We start from the raw sequence: 20,223 nt of genomic DNA, 5'->3' as shown, positions 1-20,223 counted from the left end.
CCCCCTCTCCTCCTGAGTGGGCAGGCACGAACTTCCTTCACTGCCACTCACTCTCTGAGCCAGGAGAATACAGTGGATGACCTGAGTGACATCAGTGACCTTGTAATTGTTACTCTTGCAAAACGCACAGAACTGACATGTATCACGATGTGCGGACCCCATTTTGTATAAAATGTATCATGTTTCATGTTCCCTCATATTGTAGATATGAGTTTTATTCTTCAGGGAAAGGGTCACTGCATTTCAAGAATGAGAAGTTTATGTCACACAGAGCGTTCCCTCCCTCCCTGTGGTGCCAATGGCCTGTGGCTTTTGGCAGGGGGACCATGAGGAATTTCCACCCAGTCCCTTGGCCTGGAAGACTTCCTGGGCTCCTCAAGTGTCTGTTCAAGTGTGTTCCAGGAACACCCCATGGGTCCACTATCCTAGCCTCCTTATGCAGGTTCACTCACTCTGACGGCTTATGTATTCCCAGTGCCAACCAAATAGGGGTCATAAATCTACACTCGCTGAGTTAAATTGAAAGGTTTATAAAGCAGGGTGCAATAGTATCTCCCACAGGGGGCCCAATGTCTAGTGCATTCCTTTTCTGTTGTGACACCCCAGTCACCTGTTTCTCCCTCCATTTCCAGCCTGGTTAACTTCGTGTGCCACACCTGCTTCAAGAGGCAGGATGCGAAGCTCCATCGCTGTGGACAGTGCAAGTTTGCCCACTACTGTGACCGTACCTGCCAGAAGGATGCTTGGCTGAACCACAAGAATGAGTGTTCGGCCATCAAGAGATATGGGAAGGTGCCCAATGAGAACATCAGGTCAGAGCTGGGCCTTGGGGGTGGTACTTAGGATTCCCAAATGTCAGGTGGGGAAAGGCCTTAGTAACAAGCATTCCCAGGCCCAAGGAAGCCAGGCTGTGTGCAAGTCAGGATAGAGCCTCAAAGAGACTGGAGAGGGGCACTTCTGCATCTGGGAGCCCATCTAGACCTGGATGTCTGCAACAGCCATTGCAGTCCACAACCACTGGTTGGAGCTGGTGGCAGACCCTTTCTCAATGGCTCTCCGGTGTTTAATTCTTTTTTAATTGACCTGCCAATGTTTAAAAAATTGGGAAAGGCCACATTAAAAAAAATAAGGATTTCTGGTTTCTATTTTTCTTTTTAAAAAAAAAATTTTTTTTTTTTTTAGGGATTTCTGGTTTCTCTTGAAAAAAAAATCTCAAGATTTAGCCAAATGAGCTAGAACTCAATCGCAGCAGCTGCCTTTAAAAAATGAAGAGCTTTTTAAAAAAAGCTTTTATTTAAATTACAGTTAGTTAGCAGAGAGTATAGTATGAGTTTCAAGTGTACAATGTAATGATTCAACATTTCCACCCGTCACCTGGTGCTCATCACAACAGGTGCCCTTCTCAATCCCCATCACCTACTTTTCTCCATTCCCCTCCCCACTGCCAGTAGCCATCAGTATGTTCTTCATGGTTATATAGCAGCTTATCCTCAATCATCAGATTATGGAAGCAGCCCATGTGTCCATCAGCTGATGAACGCACCAGGAAGATGCGGTAGATACACACACACACACACACACACACACACACACACACACACACACAATGGAATACAATATATACATATATTGTGTGTGTATATATATATATATATATATATATGCACATATACATATATGTACAATGGAATACTATATATATGTATATATATAATGGAATATTACACAGCCATAGAAAAGAATGAAATCATTTGCAATGACATAGAGCTAATGACTATTTTTTTCAAAAAGTATTATCCTAAGTGAAATAAGTCAGAGAAAGACAAATACCCTCTGATTTCACTCATATGCAGAATTTAAGAAACAAAGCAAAAGATCAAAGGGAAAGAAAGAGAGAGGCACGCCAAGAAGAAATGCAGAGCTTTTTAAGCACCACAGCCTGCTAGTCCCTGGGCTTGTGCAAACTGCCCTCTATCCTCATTACACGGGAAAGGCATTTGCAACTGTTACTGATGACCCTGGCCGCTAAGGCCAGAAATCTCAGGGTCTACACTGCCAAGTAGGGCTGCGGGTTGGTGCTGGGAAGTGAGAGTGGAGAGCAGACGAAAAGTGGAAGGTGAAATTGGGAGCATTTTCACCAGGTTTGTAGGGTGTGAAGTTAAAGTACAGATTGGAATGATCATATCCTAGAAATTTTTAAGAAACTACAAAATGAAATGGTTCAGTCAACCTTCACATCTCCCTTAGTTTCATCTGTTGAACTCCTGCTTCTTTAAAAAAATTGTCCTTTTGGGGTGCCTGGGTGGCTCCTTCATTATGCATCTGCCTTTGGCTCGGGTCACGATCCCAGGGTCCTGGAATTGAGACCCACATCGGGCTCCCCGCTCGGTGGGAAACCTGCTTCTCCCTCTGCCTCTGCCTGCTGCTCCCCCTGCTTGTGCTCTCTATCTATCTGTCAAATAAAGAAATAAAATCTTTAAAACCAACCAACAAACAAAGTACTCTTTTGCAATTTTATTTTACTTATTTTAATTTTTTAAAAAGCTTTACTGAGATATAATTGGCATATCAGTTTGTAAGATATTTAAGCTGTACATCATGGTGACTTGATATATGTATACATTGTGAAAGGATGCCACCCCCCATCTAGTTAATTAACACGTCTATCACTTGACATATCCTTCCTTTTTTTTTTTTCAAGTGAGAACTTTTATGTTCTACTCTCTTAGCAGATTTCAGTGATACAATACAGTGTTATCAACTATAGTCACCATGTTTTACATTAGATCCTTAGACCTTATTCATCTTATAGCTGAACGTTTGTGCTTTCACTAAGCCTCTCCCTGTTTCCTCCACGCCCCAGAGCCTGGCAACCACTTTTCTCTGTTTCTGTGAGTTTAACTTCTTTCTTTCTTTCTTTCTTTCTTTCTTTCTTTCTTTCTTTCTTTCTTTCTTTCTTTCTTTCTTTCTTTCTTTCTTTCTTTTTTCTCCTTCCTTCCTTCCTACATATCTTCCTTCCTTCTTTCTTTCTTTTCTCTCTTTTTCTCTTTCTTTCTTTCTAAGATACTATATATAGCAGATACCATGTAGTTTTTGTCTGTGTCTGGTTTGTTTCACTTAACATAATGCCCTCAAGGTCCATCCATGCTGTGTTAAGTGGCAGGATTTTCTTCTTTCTTGGCTGAATAATATTCCATTATATATGTTTACTGCATCTTCTTCATCTTTTCTTCATCACCTAGGTTGTTTCCCTATCTTGGCTCTTATGAATCATCCTGCAGTAAACATGGGAGTGCAAATAGTTCCTCACTATCCTACTTAGTCTTTCAAGCCCTATGTAAATGTTACCTTCCGTGATGGGGAGCTCACTCACTTATCTGCACAGTCCCAGTTGTTAATATCTTCTGATACTGAGTCGAAATCTTTTTCCCATTTGTTTTTACTCTCTGAGCTCTGTGACCCTTTCCCTAATATTCGGAGGTAACAGACACCCAGCCCGAACCTTATTTTCTCCAGTGCTGTCCTGAGCTCTGTGTGGGGATACCTTGGTTCCCAAGCACCTAAGATGCCCAGCAGGGCATCTTTGCAGAAATAACTCTATGATCTAAACAAGAGGAGAAGCAGGCCTGTTCTTTGCCAAGGGGGTCCCTCAGGGGATGGATCTGCCTTAGGCCACCAGACCTGCAGGTGCCTGGCCAGCATGCATTCAGTGAGTAGCTGAGAGTTGCCAAATGTCCCTCAGTCATAGGCTTCATCTTGTGATCAATTAACATGGGGACCCTCACTGTACTCAGGTGCACCCCTATCTCACTCAATGCCCTGTGCTCTCTAGAACTCCCTCCTGTCCCACCTTGCCTCCACTCCTCCTCCAGAACCCTATGTCCCAGCCAGACCAGTCCCTCCCTGCTTCCTGCATATGCCCAGCCTCTGGCTGCCCCCGAGCCTTTGCTTATACTGTTGCCCCACCTGGATTGTCTTCCCACTTCTCTCTCTAAGCACTAAGACTATAAGTTCACACACATGTGGACATCCAACATGTTACTTTGTCTTCCAAATACCACTTCAGGGGATGTGTATTATCCCTCTTGTGGCTAAGTTCAGGGAGGTTCAAATGAATTGCCCAAGGTCATACAGTAACTTGAAACAGATATGAACCCGGGCTGTTAGACTCCTTCTCCAGTGCCCATCTCAGTGAGCCATACTATCAGTAGAGACCAGGCTGCCATAGCTCAGTGTCCGCAGACCCCTTTCATGGTCTCAAAGACCCCACGAGCCCTGGTTCCTGCCCACTTCTCTACCTTTATTTGCTCTGTACTCCTCACTCCCTAGGCTCCAGCCACTTTGACCTTCTTGCTGTTTCTCCATCATGCCAAGCTCGTTCCTTCTTCAAGGTCTTTGTGCCCACTGCTCCTTCTCCCTCTGCCCAGAGCCCGCTCCTTCTGTTCATTCCATTTTCAGCTCCGGGGCTCCCCCTCCACGTCACCTCTTCTGATCACTGTGGCTTCCCTTCCCCCAGCCACTCTCTATCGTATGACCCTATTTTATTCTCTGCATAGCACTTAGCACTAGTTTCCATTTGTAACTTAGGTCTCCCCCTCTATGAAAAGCTCCATGATTAAAGAAATTCCGTCTATACAGTTCAACACCGCCTGGCACACAGTAGGTAGTCAGTAAATGCATCTGGAACAAACGACTGCCTCGGGACATCCCTAACTCTGCCCCTGTCCACAGGCTGGCGGCCCGCATCATGTGGCGGGTGGAGAGAGAGGGCACCGGGCTCACCGAGGGCTGCCTGGTCGCTGTGGATGGCCTGCAGAACCACGTGGAGCACTTTGGGGAGGAGGAGCAGAAGGAGCTGCGGGTGGACGTGGACACCTTCTTGCAGTACTGGCCGCCCCAGAGCCAGCAGTTCAGCATGCAGTACATTTCGCACATCTTCGGCGTGGTACGGTTCCTCGTGACATCGCAGGGGCTGGGGGCGGGGGGTGGGCAGTGCCGGTGACTGCTGGGATTGGTCTGCCAAGACCTCTTCAGAGCCTGCAGGGCAGAGTGGGAGGGGAGGCCGAGAGAAGGAATGGAGGGGACAGAGGCCCAAAGTAAAGAACTTTCACCCCCTTTCTTTCTTTCTTTCTCTCTCTCTCTCTCTATTCCTTCCTTCCTTCCTTCCTTCCTTCCTTCCTTCCTTCCTTTCTTTCTTTCTTTCTTTCTTTCTTTCTTTCTTTCTTTCTTTCTTTCTTTCTTTCTTTCTTTCCTTACTAGGAAGTCATTCCCTCCTTCTTGGAAGCTGGCATCTCATGCACAAACTATTTGTTATCTTCAAATGGTAGATTTGGATAGAAATTTACCCTCTTGGTTATCTGTACTTTCTACTTTTTCTCCTGTTCGTATTGAAAACAAAAACCCAGTTACTACCCCTTGTTGTCCACTGGTCACATTGAAAATGAGATCATTCCTTTTCCCAGACATGGTGGACAGGGTAATGGACAGCCTGGAGCTGGGGGCTGTGGACATCGAGGAGAGGAGAGGAAGGACTTTTGGGGAGTGCTGTCTTGGAGCAGCAAAGCCAGACCTCTTGTAGCCATAAGAGTCTAAGAGGTAGTGGAGGCTTAGGCCATACAACATCCCCACCCCTAAACACACACAGACACACTAAGGCAGAGCAGGGCAGAGAGAGAGAAACCAAGATAGAGACCAGAGAAGACTCATGTGAGACCCAGATACAGGAAAAGGGAAGACTTCCCAGAAGCAACATTTCTGTTTTTGGCCTTTGTAAAGAATACAACTACCCCAAACTTCCAAGGTGGCCTTGCATTTTAGCAAGTACGGTACTCCCCCCAGGGTGCTTATCTCGAGGGTCCTTTGGAGTGACCTAGAGAATAGGAGACTCTCCACGCATCTCCAGAATGCGACCGAGTCTTCTATTTTGTTGAACTCTCAGCAGCCAGGATGGTGTTCTGTCCCTGATCTATGTATGTTAACTGACTCTTTCATCTTTTCCTCTGGGTAGATTAGCTGCAATGGCTTCACACTCAGTGACCAGAGGGGCCTGCAGGCGGTGGGCGTGGGTATCTTCCCCAACCTGGGCCTGGTGAACCATGACTGTTGGCCCAACTGCACCGTCATATTTAACAATGGCAAGTGAGTACGTCTTTAACTGGGGATGGTGTGATGGGGATCGGGAGACCTCACAGTGTTTTCTCCACTTGACCTAAACCAAACCATGGAACCTGCACTAGTATGGATTTTGACTGGGCAGCAAATAGAAATCTCATTCTAGAATCGTAGTGGATAGCAGAAAGGTAAAGAGGAGGATAGCAAAGAATTCCACATGGGTAATTTCTGGGTCTTTACGTGTTTCTTGAGGCTGCCTAGATGTGTTAGGTGAACCTCTGACTACTTCTTTGAAGCTTGAAGCCTGGGATTATCTATCTAGAGGTTACTGTAGAACAGCATCAGCTGAGAAGGGGCGGAGGCCGAGCATATATTAGTCAAGGTCCCAGCAGAAATCAGAAGGCACGCTCAGAGTTTACCCAAAGAGAATTTAGTAACAGGACAATCTACAGAAGTAAGGGTAAAGTTTAAGAAACTAACAAGGAATGGTGAGAGGTCCAGAGTCTAGCAATAGTATGAAACCATTACTGCCTCTAGACCTAGGGGTCAGGTGTACCATATTGTTCCTGCAACTGGTAAGAGATATAGCCATGGGAGAAGTTCCTTTCTCTACCCCCAACCCAATAGCTTGGCTTACTGGTAAAGAAAGCTGCTGCTGCTGGAACCATTGCAAGGCAGAGAGGGAGCCGGGTGACTAAATACCCCAACCTCTCTCTTTTCCCACTTTCTGATCTCTTCCCATTGGCCAAACTCCAACCAGAAGCCAGAGAGCAAAGGACCCTGAGTAATGAAGCCCTTTAGAAGCCCACACCCTTCGCCCCACACTCCAAAGGCACAGATCAAGGGACAGAAAGATAAAGAATATGTCTTGGGGGGCACCTGGGTGGCTCAGTGGGTTAAGCCGCTGCCTTCGGCTCAGGTCATGATCCTAGAGACCTGGGATCAAGAGTCCCGCATTGGGCTCACTGCTCAGCAGGGGACCTGCTTCCCTCTCTCTCTCTCTGCCTGCTTCTCTGCCTATTTGTGATCTCTCTCTGTCAAATAAATACATAATCTTAAAAAAAAAAAAAAAGAATATGTCTTGGGGGTGGGCACAAGTGGAGAAGTCAGCAAATAGGAAGAGACCCTATTGTCCATGGCTCAGGGCTGGGGGGATTTGGGGGAACAAAACCTAAGCAGTATTACTTATTTTGCTCTTAGAGATGAGATAAGCTTTTATGACAGATGCCAGTCAACTCTGAGCCATCAACAGTGAGGAGATTTCCTTTCCCAAAACTTCCTGGAAACCAGAAACAGTGCTTTCTGGTTTTCAGTCAAGAATCAAGCCTAAACCCCAGTCTATCAGGGCCTCTGATTCCCCCATTCCTTCCTATTTCTGGAAACAAGGGCCTGCATGACACCAGGCTCTCGAGCAAGTGAGAAAGTCACTCAAGACAGAGAAATTTATTTGGGACCCAGATGGTGATTTTCCCGTGGCACTTGCAGTTCCCTTCTTAAGCCTCTTGGGGTCACTGGCGTGGACCTCATGGAATCCTCCTCAGAGGAGCTGTTGTCCCAGGTTAGCCTGGTTGGATCAAATCCAGCCACGTATAGGGCTGGCCTTTCAGGATGTCACTGCCCCAAGCCATGGTGACCCAGGGCTCCCCTTGTGACATGTGACAGCCATAGGAACCCGGGAGCCCTTTCTTCAGGTCATTCCTGGTGTCTGTTCCAGCTTCTTTGCATCCACTAACTTTGAGCAGCCACATTGTACCTGGCTTCTCGGCTGTTGTGCAAGAGAATGTGACAGCAGTCACCACCCAGCTGTCTGTCATAGTGGAAAGAACCCAATTCTAACCCGAAGAAACTTTATACATGACCTGTGGGATCTAACCAGTTTCCATACACAGTTCACACAGTCCCCCAAGATAGACATCAGAGAGGCAACACTTACTCAGCCAAGATGCTTGTGAGTGGGATAACAATAGCATCCCATTACAGTTTGGGGCACCTACTTTGAAATGCACTATCTCATGGCAACTGCATTTCCAGGTTACAGTGGAGCATACTGAGCCCAGGAACGACGAGGACCTTTGAATCCAGAACTTTTCATTCCAGAGCCAGTGTGCTTTTCGCTATACCAGGCTGCGTCTGGTCGAGGGAGCCCTGCTGGATAGGGCTGGGATGTAAAGCTGGTTGTCCTGGCCAAAACTTTGATCACACTAGCCGGGATGCTGTGCCCCCTCGCTAGCTGTGCTGAACTAGCCAATGGTAATGATTCCCATTTGGGTGTCTGTTTTGTCTTTCAGTCATGAGGCAGTGAAATCCATGTTTCACACCCAGATGAGGTGGGTCAGTCTTTGCAAGCATCCCTTCTCCTCTGACCCATCTCCCTCACTTGCCTGGTTTGCTGGGCCCACCCCTTCCCGAGACTCCGTGGCTGCTTCTTGGCTGTAATGTTCTCCTGTGTCCCCAGAGCCTTATCCTTGCTGAATGCTGTATTTTAAATGCATATATATGAATCATCTTGTTCCTCACCCACCCACTCCCTGCTGTGCCTTTGCTTTCCTTTGCTTCTTTTCTTCCCCATCTTTCACGCCTGACTTCTCTCACTCCCCCAGCCCCAAAGCATGATGGTCCCTTCTAGTCCACATCACCTTAGCAAAGCCCACACTGTCCCTCAAAGTCCTGCTTATCATAAAAGGAGGACTGCTGATGTTATTGACCTACTAAAGAAGTGTGTTTGTTTATAACCCCCAACTTCCCACCCATACTGGCTTCTGAAAATAGCCCCTGTAACTGTGATAATTTTGATAAATATTTATTCACACTATTCTGTTTACTGCTTCTGGACAATTGTGAATTAGTGTTGTAGGTTAGATTTTGCTCTGACTTTTCTTAATGACAAATAACCCCAGATGGGTCTTTTTCTCAGGTTTGGTTTAAAAGGACTTGAAATGCTCTTTGGATTAAGAACCAAACTCTGTGTGGGAGTTTGGGTTCTGGGAAGGCAGGGGTAGGAGTGGTTGGTGCATTGGAGTCTGTGTTGGCCTGCGTCACATGTGACTTTAGATGATTTCCATCATTCCCTGGGCATTTACTCCCACATCTATAGAGCCAAGGTCAGGATGAGACGTCTCTAGGGACCTTCCTGGTTCTAAGTCTCTGTGGCTGTGGGCTGCATTTCTAATCTCTCCAAGAAATGCTTAAATAAATTGTCCACGTGTGGCTCAATTAGTTGACCTCTAGAATTGCTGGGCATTAGAGACGGAAGAGGGAGAATGGAATGGTGCTCACTGTTTATCCCCTGATCCCCTTTCCAAGTAAGGCAAAATGGGGCACCCATATTTTCATATTTAAGTGACTTTAAATTAATTTGGCTCTGGAAATTCCCTTAACATGATTGAAATTATTTGAAATACTATGAGACCTTGCAAGAGTTGGCTGAGTCATGAGGGGACACAGAGCTGCTAGAAATCCTAAGTCGCCCAGCACTGGATCACTGTTGAACATCACAACGGGAGCCATGCCTGGAGAAGGGGTTATTGGGGGCAGAACTGCTGACTTATGCCACCAGGACCAGATGCCAGAGATCCACATTCAACACTGGCTCAGGAGTTGCTCACATGGAGCTCTTTAGAATATCAGCAGAGCCCTAAAATGAAGGGCTTTGGTGCATCTGCTTTCCTGCGCATGGCAGAGCCAGGAAGCAGATGGAGGACGGTCCAGGGAGAGCAGTGTGGTGAGGTGAAGCATGACTGGCACTTGATTCTGATCTTGACTGTTGCCAAGGTGCTGTGGGACCTCGGGGGAAGTTCCTTCCCCTCGGCCTCCCATCTGGGAGACTGCGCCCTCCTTGTCTCCAAATGGAGAGGTTGACCCCCTTTGTTGCAAGCAATCAGTAGCAAAATGCACAGGGATAATTGCAGCATGGAAGCAAGGTATGGTTTTGTGATCTCTACCCAGAATCTATTTAATTGGATTTCCAATCAATTAAATAAGTGGAGCAGATTTGATTGTTGATAAGTAGAGCAGAATTATCCACAAAACTGTCCTTTAGGTCACATTTTCCCCTTTTGGGAGGAAAATGGGAGTTTTCTCGAGCGCTAGTGGAAGTGGTCTTTGAGACTCAACTCCTAGAGACCTTGAAGAGCAGAAAGCCTCTTCTGATGGCCCTGGATCTGACTTCCTTTTTCCTTTACCCTGTCCAGGATTGAGCTCCGGGCCCTGGGCAAGATCTCGGAAGGAGAGGAGCTGACAGTGTCCTATATCGACTTCCTTAACGTCAGCGAAGAGCGCAAGAAGCAGCTGAAGAAGCAGTACTACTTTGACTGCACCTGTGAGCACTGCCAAAAAAAGCTGAAGGATGACCTGTTTCTGGGGGTGAAAGATGACCCAAAGGTACATGCAGCCCTGCCACTGGGGTGTTTGCGACCCTCTTCTCCACGAGTCCACGAGGCTGGCGTTCACTGCTAACCGGCGCCCCCTGGTGGCTAGTCCGTGGAGAACCAGCCTGTAACTATCCAAAAGGTGTTAATGGGGGGTGGACGGAGCACTGATAACAGGTCCCAGCTAGTGTCCTGGGGCCACCCCTTGCCAGGAGTTTACACTGGGAAGTTGCTTGGTTTTCTCATCTATAAAATAGGAATGATAACACCCAGTAGACGGGGTTGTTAAGAGGATCGAACAAAATAATATATGTAAAGCGAGTGGCATATAGGATTGGCACTGAGTAAATTTTAGTTCCTCTCTTTACCCTTTTGCTGGTTAAGTAATGCTGAGAATTTCATATATTGATACCAGATGGGCAAAGAAACTAGTTGCCTGGTTATCACAAAGGTATTCCTAGTGCCCTGGGAATGGGTAATGTGGACATGGGGCAATGTGGAGGCTGGCTAACAGGCTTAACTCCTGAGTAGCCTGTTGTCTGGTTGATGGTGAGACCATTGAGCAGCTGAAGGATCATGGAGGGGATGTCAGGAGCTCAGCTAAGCTGGGAGAGAGCCCAGCAATGGTATCAACGAAAGACTTAAACTGGCCACCTCCTGTTCTGTTTTCCCCCATGGGAGGGAGCACAGGTGGAGGTCAGGGCACAGATGTGGGGGGTCTTCTCACTGCTGGGGCGCTCAGAATAAAGGGCTCCATCACTTTTATAGACCCTGAGGTGGGGAGGGTGAGGGAGAGGGTGTGGGGGAAGGGCTAGGGGTGGAAAAGTGCTGGGTACTGGGCTGGAGTGAGAGAGAGAGTCTTCAGATCTCCCTCCTCCTCCCTTGTAAGGCCTAGGAATGAAGGCCCCTGGCTGGGAATGAAATTGTGCAAGGAACATGAGCAGCAGAGGGCTGGACTCCCTTCAGAGACTGTCCAGAGGGCACTTTCACCCACAGGCATGCCAGGTAGAGCCTTTATAATTGTGGTCAGGTCTGAAAAATTACACATAGGTTTTTAACCGGGAGTTGGACTCCTGTGGGGAGGCTTTCTGAGCCCTTCTCTATAGCCCACAGGCCACCAGTACACTTAAGATACAAATACACAAATGTGCTTCTTAGTGAGCTTAACTTCTGCATTGTATGTGTGAGCAGAAGTTTGCCTCTGATTAGAGCAAAGACTGGGAGCAAAACTGACTTCTAGGTACAGACAGTGGGGCCACTCTCAATTAATTTGTTACTCAAGGCTATCAGTGCTAATGTTCAGATAACACTATTTCCCCACTTGATTCATTTCTCTCATTCATCCTCTGGCCATTCTAGATTTTTTTTTTAATTTTATTTATTTATTTGGTGGCAGGAGAGAGAGAGTACGAATAGAGGGAGGAGCAGAGGGAGAGGCAGACTCTGCACTGAGCAGGGAGCCGGACATGGGACTCCTTCCCAGGACCTTGGGATTGTGACCTGAGCCAAAGGCAGACACTTAACCCACTGAGCCACCCAGGTGCCCTGCCACTAAGTTATTTTTATTCTTAGGATGTAATATTTGTTACTCTTTGTCCAAACAGTTCTACTTCCAAGAATTTACCAGAGTGACTTATACATGTGCACAAAGGTATGTGTATAAAGAGATATGTTGCAGCATTGTTGAGAACAACTGAATAAAACCTAAATAATCATCAATTGGGAAAATTTAAATTAAATTACCTTGCAGTCACTCAAACCAATGAGGTTAATTTTTGTGGACAAATATGGAATGAGTTCTTTTTTTTAAAAAAAGATTGTATTTATTTATTTGACAGACAGAGATCACAAGTAGGCAGAGCGGCAGGCAGAGAGAAAGAGGAAGAAGCAGGTTGCCCGCTGAGCAGAAAGCCTGATGTGGGGCTCGATCCCAGGACCCTGGGACCATGACCTGAGCTGAAGGCAAAGGGTTAACCGATGAAACCACCCAGTGCCCCAATACAGGATTTTTGTTTTTCACAAATCAAACGTTCTATATTCTGGGAAATGTATACTGGTATGTGTATGCAGAGCACGGAACATAGTACCGTAGGAGCTACAGGAAAGAATAAGCTCCTGTGTCCACCCTCACCTGGACATTCTAGAACCTGTGGGAAAATGTGTTTTATCTGCAAAACAGCCAGTCTTCCTTCCTGATGTGTGGCCCTGGGTATTTGTTTCATAACTTGCTCCCACCATTACTTAATTTTTTTTTAAAGATTTTATTTATTTATTTGACAGAGAGAGGGAAATCACAAGTAGGCAGAGAGGCAGGAAGAGAGAGAGAGGGGAAAGCAGGCTCCCCGCCCAGCAGAGAGCCCGATGCGGGGTTCGATCCCAGGACCCTGGGATCATGACCTGAGCCGAAGGCAGAGGCTTTAACCCACAGAGCCACCCAGGCGCCCCCCCCATTACGTAATTTTTTGTTAAGAAACCAGACTCTTTTCTCCCTTCCGAAGTTAAATGTATGTGGTAACCTGGATAAAAATAAAAACCAAATATTTTTAAAAATGAGAAAATAACACCGCATTGTAAAACATTCCCCTCAACTGTAGCTTTGGAGCCTCCCTGTTTAGGTTGCTTGGGTTTTTCTTTTCTCTCTCCCCAGCCCTCACCCCTTGTTTTCACAATAGGAAGGTACTAGTTTTTCAAGGTTGGGGAACCAGCGTCCCTCTTTTTCCTTCTAGCTCTTCTCCCTTCAGTGACTCCTCCCCCTCTGCTGACTCCTCCCCTTTCTCCTCTAGTCTTCCTCTGGCTCCTCTTCCACTGTCATTTCCCCCTGCTCCAGTTCCTTACTCTTTCCCTCCTGGTTGTCTATTTATTTTGTGTTTATAGGGAGGGGAGTCTCTCTCTATAGGGTTCCTTAAATCCTAGCTGTGGATCATGCTTTCCTCTTGCCTTTACTCTGAAAAGTGGAGCCAAGTGGAACAGCCCCATTTCCTTTCTCAGAATAGCTTTATCACATGTTGCACATGTAATTAACAAGCTTCTAGCCAGGTTGTTTTGAGAATCTTGGCAGTTGCCTCCTTGAAAAAATTTGATTCACTTCCAGAGCTTGAAGTAACACTCTTCCTTTCAACGTCAATCGAACAAGACTTTTTATTAACATCTGACCACTTGGTATTCTCCAACTCTACCCTGCAAGCTATCAATTACTACAGAAGATTCACTAAGAATTTTGAATTTTAAAGATAATGGAACTTAGATTAAAGACCAGTGGTCATAAACTAGATTGAACCTATGAGCCACTGTTAGGACAACAAGCTATGGATGTTACCAAAAATCTAGGTTTGGCAGACTAGTGTTATACTTCTAGACTACTAGTTACAGAGCTCTGTACAACCAGATGAGACGTGGACACCCTTTTACTTATGTGCTTGATTGAAATGAGTTTAGGAAAGTGAATATGCACCAAAATGACTTGTCTATAACCAAGACAAGGCCCAAGTCTACAGAAGACTAAGTAGCACTCTGGGACTAGACGATAACCAGAAGCCAGAAATCTCAGCCATATTAAAGATCGAGACAAAGGTGAGATCAGGAGTGAGGCCTGTGAGCAGAAGTAACAGCAGCGGTGGCTACCTAAGTGGTTGGAGTCAGGCCGTGTGACAAGGGCAGGTAGATGTGCAGGATTCCAAGGAGGCCAGGTACAGGGGGAAAAGAGGATAGTCAAAATTGTAGGGACAAGAATTTCAGAGAAGCCAGAGTAGGTGAGGTGAAGAGAGGCCTAAGTAGAAAGTCCATTCCTTTAGGAGATCCTGACCCAGAAGCAAGCCGTCCTGGCCAGGGCCTCTCGTACTATAAGGTGGACCCTGCCACACTGGCTCAGGACACCTGGGAAGCTGAGGGAAGATCCCGGTCTCCATCTCTTAAGGGAGTATGTTTTTAAGGGGATGAATGCCCATCCTCCTGTTACTTTTTGATAGTGTGGTGAAGGTGACCTCACAAAACAATGTAGGCAGAAAATCTAAATGAAACCTCTGGACTCAGTTCCTCATAGTGAGAAATTTTGAAAACTGGAGAACTGGCTAAGTAAATTACTTTGGCTTTATACAGTGGAAAACTCTACAATTAATCGAAGTGGTAATGTGTTTTTATATTGGTATGGGAAAATATCCATACCTACTGAGTGAAAGAACAGACTATAGACAGAAATCTGGTACACTTCCAGTTGGAAGAACTATCTGTGCTGTTGGCATATACACACATGCCTGTGTACACCTACGGAATGCAGTTCAGCCAGTAGGTGCTGATAAGGCCGTAATCGACATGCTTCCTGTTTATGGTCAGTGTCTGTTGATTGGTCAGTGCCTTTCCTGGCCAGTTGTTAAATATTTTAAATATTATGCCTATATGTATGCATTGGGAAATGTTCCTCAAAATGGTGTGGTCATTGTGGAGTGGATTCTAGGAATTTCTATTTTTATTCCCTACTTTTTTTCATATGTTTTGATTTTTTACAGTTTCCATCTATCAGTTTTGTGGGATCCAAATGAATAATGAAGTATTTTCATTTTGGAAAAAAGTTTTATCAGATATGCCTAAGGAAAAAAAAGGGGGGGGGGGAGAAAAAGTTAATTCCAGAAAGGAGTTTCTCATATGGACAAGCACAGCAAATAAACTTTTTCTTTGGAAATTGAGAAGTTTGACACTCCTTTCTTCAAAATTGTGATGCCTTCATGGGCTTCTTAATTGAGATACCTCTTTCCCTGAAAAGCAAAACCTCATTCTTTTAAAAATAAGATCATTAAGGGGGTACCTGGGTGGCTCAGTCTGTTAAGTGTCTGCCTTCGGCTCAGGTCATGATCCCAGGGTCCTGGGACTGAGTCCCACATCAGGCTCCTTGCTCAGTGGAAAGCCTGCTTCTCCCTCTGCCTCTTGCCCTGCTTGTGCACTCGCCCTCGCTCGCTCTCTCTCTCTCTCTGAGACATAAATAAATAAATAAATAAATAATCTTTTTAAAAAGTAAGATCACTAGAGGGGCACCTGGGTGGTACAGTTGACTAAGCATCTGACTCTTGGTTTCGGTTCATGTCAGGATCTCAGGGTCATGATATGGAGCCCTGCATCAGGCTCCTTGCTCAGCACAAGTTGCTTAAGACTCATTCACCCTCTCCCTCTGCCCCTTCCCACCTCAAATAAATGAGTAAATCTTAAAAAAAAAAAAAATCACTAGACCACTCAGGTAAACGCTATAAGCCTAATGAATCCAGATTTCACAGAGACAGCTGACAAACTCTCTTATGATATAACCTGGTCAAGACAAAGAACTAGGAACTGGATGCTAAGATACTTCAGAAGGATCTGAATGCCCCAGCCACAAATCCTCCTTTTAATAAATTCCAGTGGCAAACTGGAGTAGGATTCTTTTTGGTCAAGCCTTAAGCTTCAGTCCTCAGCTCTGTGCTGGTCAGTATGTAAATCGGTGAGTTGAGCAAAGACTAAAATGCAAGGGCATATGTGGTTGACTTGAAGTGATGAGGAACAATGGGAAATATTCAGGTGATAGGCTAAAAATCCAAAATGCCAGAGAAAATACCACAGAGTTCAAGGTCCAATTCGGCCCTGGGGTCCAAAATCCCAGGCGAGAGTGCAAGGTGGGGAACGACTGGCTGCCAGCAAGGCTCTGGGGCTTGGTCAGTGGAAAGTGTCCCTGAGTCAGAAGCTTGATGAGGGAGCTGCAAAAGCTGTAGGGATCTGGAGCTTCCTGTATGGAAGTGAAGCATTCAGAATGAGGAAGGCCTCCATCTTGCACGACACTGAATGTCAAAGATGGCGACTCTGCAGAGATGCAATGGGTTGCTTCGTGAAGGGGGGTTCTAACTCATCGTCCCTCTCTTTCCCAGCCGTCTCAGGAAGTGGTAAAGGAGATGATACAATTCTCCAAGGATACCCTGGAAAAAATTGACAAGGCTCGCTCTGAGGGTCTGTACCATGAGGTAAGAATCCGTTTTTATAGGGATTGGATGGGGAAGAGAGCAAAAAGGTTCTTTGGTAAGCAGGGCAGTGGGGGGGGGGGGGGGGCGGGGTGGAGATGGAGTCGGGTGGAGATGAGGAGACGACCAAGCAGGTTGTTTTTCTGGAGGATGCCACTTGGTTCGGACTGTGACTCTTCTTGTCTTCAGAGCCTCCTCGAGGTATGTTGTCAGGGACTGTTCAGCCTACTGAAACTGGGTCTGGGGAGAGCACAGGCAGCCTGACAAATGTCCCTGGGGGATCTGTGATAGCTCAGGTTGGCATCAGAGGTGGAGGAATGGAGTGGCAGTGGCTTGCTTGCTTTTTCATAATGGAATGCATGTCCTGGCTACAGTTTTCAGTCTCTACTGAGTATTCAGCCCTGGCTCTCAAAGAAGCAGACATTATTAACTGTCTGTGCACTAGAATCATGGAAAAGTCCTGATACGCAGACACCAACCCAGGACAATTTTATCAAAATGTCTTGGGGTGGAACCCAGATGTCAGGATTTTTAAAGCTCTCAAGTGATCTCAACAGTCACCCAAAGTTGAGACAAACCACCCCCCTCCCCCCTCCCAAGTAAACACTGACCTGCAGAGCATTTCATCAAAGTCACCAGGGCAGCCTGCCGGAAATGCACAGTCCTGTGCCCCACCCCCTCTGATTCATCCAGACTGCAACAGACTGCGAATCAGTATTTCGTTTCCAAGCTTTTTAAACATCTCAGGCATGTAGCTGGGCTTGGAAACCACTAAGGGGTGGCAATGTGAGAGATGAATGTGTGTTCACTTCTGTCTGCTTGTCCTTTATCTTCATCCTCCTCGTTTACTCATTCATTGCACATTTAAAAAAAGATTTTGTCTGTTTATTTGACAGACAGAGATCACAAGTAGGCAGAGAGGCAGGCGGGAGGTTGTGGGGGAGAGCAGGCTCCCTGCTGAGCAGAGAGCCCAATATCGTGCTTGATTCCAGGACCCTGAGATCATGACCTTAGCCGAAGGCAGAGGCTTTAACCCACTGAGCCACCCAGGTGCCCCATCATTGCACATTTTTGAGCCCTTAGTGGGGTGACCAACACAGATCTGCTCCTTGCTTCCCGGGAGTTCTGTCAGGTGGGGAGATGGTCACATCAATGGGTGTTTTTGTACAATGTGGAAACCCTGTGTCGGAGGCCTGACATAGGGGCTGGAGCAACCAGGAGGACTGCGGTGGTTCCCTCTCCTCTTCCTTGCAAACTAAGCAGGGCCAGGTGGAGGGCTGGACACTGGCCCCATGGGTTGAAGAGGATTGTCTTCGAGATGAATGGATTGTGGGCCCACATTTTGTCACACCCCGACTCAGTTGCCTCATGGGACTGGGAGAATCTCAGAGCAAGTTTAGCTTCTGCTCATTTGAAATGGAAGAAATCATGTGGCATTTCTCTCATGACAGTGGCAAGGCAAGAAGAGAACAATGAGCAACTAAAATCCAGAGACCATCTGACTTTGTAGGGTCAGCCTAAACCTGTGTAGACACATGAGTCAGGCAGGAAAGCTTGACACTGAGCTGACTGGTGTCAGGCGTGTCTTATTCCTCACCAGAACCAATGCGACACCCTCCTGGTGGGTCTCCTGGCCTCCTGGGAGCCTCTCTGCCACTCATGTTGTACACTTTCCTCGGAGAATGATTGTCCAACCTCACTGTGCATAAGGACCACTCAGGGGCTTGTACAAACTACGGATGCCTGGGACCACCCCCGACCCGGTCTCCACACAGCCCCAGATACTTGGTTTCACTTGGTCTGGGGTAGGGCCCACACACCATGCCGTTTTTAAAAAGGTCTGCAGGTAATTCCGGAGCCCAACCAGGGTGGAGAATCACAGGAATGGTTGTTAAGATAAAGCATAACTGCTTAGTTTGAATTTTTGCTCCATGTTTTACTACCTGTGTGACTTTGGCCAAGTACTTACCCTCTCTGTGCTTCAGTTTCCTTATCTGGCAAAATGGGACTATTAGTAGTATCTATGTCATTGTACTGTTGTGAGAATCAATCAGTCCATCAGTCTCTCCCTTTCATAACTCTCTGCTCCCTACTGATCATGAGAACACCTCTCTTTGCTTGTTGCCATGTCAGCCACATCTCCCACGGTTACCCTCTTCATCCCCACTCGTAGCAAAATAGGACCGTTTTGTTATTCAGATCACAAACTTGGGCTTTTCCACCCCTGTCAGCAATGTCCTGAGCCTTAAAAGAAGGGGTGTCCAGGGTTATGGTGATGCTCCCCTGCGTGAGGGCAGTGTTAACGGATGGGGCCTGTGTCTCCTCCAGGTTGTGAAATTATGCCGGGAGTGCCTGCAGAAGCAGGAGCCAGTGTTTGCCGACACCAATCTCTACACGCTGCGGATGCTGAGCACTGTTTCCGAGGTCCTCTCCTACCTCCAGGCCTTCGAGGAGGCCTCCTTCTACGCCAGGAGGATGGTGGATGGCTATATGTAGGTAGCAGTGCTGGGTCTCAGAAAGTACCCTGGAATGTGTCTGTTTCAGGGATGGCAAATAGACAGCACACGCGTTGCTACTTCCCCTTCCTGTAACTCACCCAGGCATCAGTAATCGATTGTGGTTCTCTCTATCTTTACGACTGAGCATTTTTACCGCAGTACTTTGAGTAGTAATAACCAGATCTTCAGGGCTGGTACCTGCGATGAAACCTATCTGTCATCTCTGGTCTTTCCCACATCCTCCAGCTCATCTATCACTTGGGCAGCGGCTTCTGCTTTTGGTTTTCTTAAGGCTAAGTCCCACTTAATTTAAGTGCTCAGAAAGGTTTGTCTCTCCAGCAGTCAGCATAGGCAACCTTTCTTTTATTAATGAATGAATGAATGAGTGAAAGAATGAATAGAAGAGGTGTTAGCCAAGCCTGATTTCACATTATAAAATGCAGAGCCCCTGCCTTCTCTCTGCCAATGTCTTCTCTTGCCTTCCATGTCCACATTGGCATGTGACTTTGTATCTTTGGCCAAATGAGTAAGTTGGCACAAGCAGGTTCCCTATTTTTTGCGAGTATGTTATTCATAAACAAAAGCCAGGAAAATGGTGCAATATGCTAAAACTATTAGGAGGGTGCCAAGGAGGTGAGAATACAGTTCTGTCCCAAGAAGGACATTCAAGTTCTTTTTATTCCCCTGAACTTCCACTTTCCAGGAAGAGGGCTGGGGTGTCCCCGAGAGCTCCTCTCTTCCTGTTTTCCCGTGTGGAGTCCTAACTCTTTTGCCCATGAGGACTTGGCTTCATGACCCAGGGCAGAGTCTCAGTTCCCACAAGCCTCACCGTATGGGGTGTTTGGTAACTTCTCCCCTTCTCTGTGGCTCAGTCCCTGCTTCATGGGCTGCAGATGCCTCCCGGTGATGGGGGGAGAGCAGATGGACCAAGTCAATGAGGGTACTTGGTAAGTTGTCAGATGCTGTGCAGAGGTAAGGAAGGTTGGGATTATCTGTGACAATTATTTGCTGTGTCCCCACAGGAAGCTCTACCACCCCAATAATGCCCAACTGGGGATGGCTGTGATGCGGGCAGGGCTGACCAACTGGCATGCTGGTAACATCGAGGTAGGGCACGGGATGATCTGCAAAGCCTACGCCATTCTCCTGGTGACCCACGGACCCTCCCATCCAATCACCAAGGACCTAGAGGCAAGTAGCATGTCCGGATTTGGCCTCCTTTTCTGGTCCGAGCTCTCTCTACAGATGGGAGCTGGGTTCTAGACTCTGCTT

At 46.7% G+C, this 20,223-nt stretch overlaps 1 protein-coding gene across 2 annotated transcripts in view; it reads left to right on the top strand.

Annotated features, from left to right (window-relative positions):
• The window catches only part of SMYD1 (SET and MYND domain containing 1), a 41,782-nt gene that overhangs the window by 16,858 nt on the left and 4,701 nt on the right, over positions 1-20,223 (top strand). Inside the window, exons 2-9 of one of the 2 annotated variants that reach the window (XM_082743479.1) lie at positions 633-812; positions 4,732-4,945; positions 6,008-6,138; positions 8,400-8,438; positions 10,302-10,491; positions 16,364-16,456; positions 18,782-18,945; positions 19,974-20,142. In XM_082743479.1, the coding sequence (XP_082599605.1) occupies positions 633-812; positions 4,732-4,945; positions 6,008-6,138; positions 8,400-8,438; positions 10,302-10,491; positions 16,364-16,456; positions 18,782-18,945; positions 19,974-20,142 (1,180 nt within the window). The remainder of the gene's footprint in view (positions 1-632; positions 813-4,731; positions 4,946-6,007; positions 6,139-8,399; positions 8,439-10,301; positions 10,492-16,363; positions 16,457-18,781; positions 18,946-19,973; positions 20,143-20,223) is intronic. The other variant, XM_082743480.1, reaches the window with a different exon arrangement.

Source organism: Mustela nivalis (genome assembly GCF_964662115.1).
Source record: "Mustela nivalis genome assembly, chromosome: 8".
NCBI classification, from domain to species: domain Eukaryota; kingdom Metazoa; phylum Chordata; class Mammalia; order Carnivora; family Mustelidae; genus Mustela; species Mustela nivalis.
The sequence above is the reverse complement of the archived record's forward strand: the minus strand, read 5'-3'. Positions and strand labels throughout refer to the sequence as shown.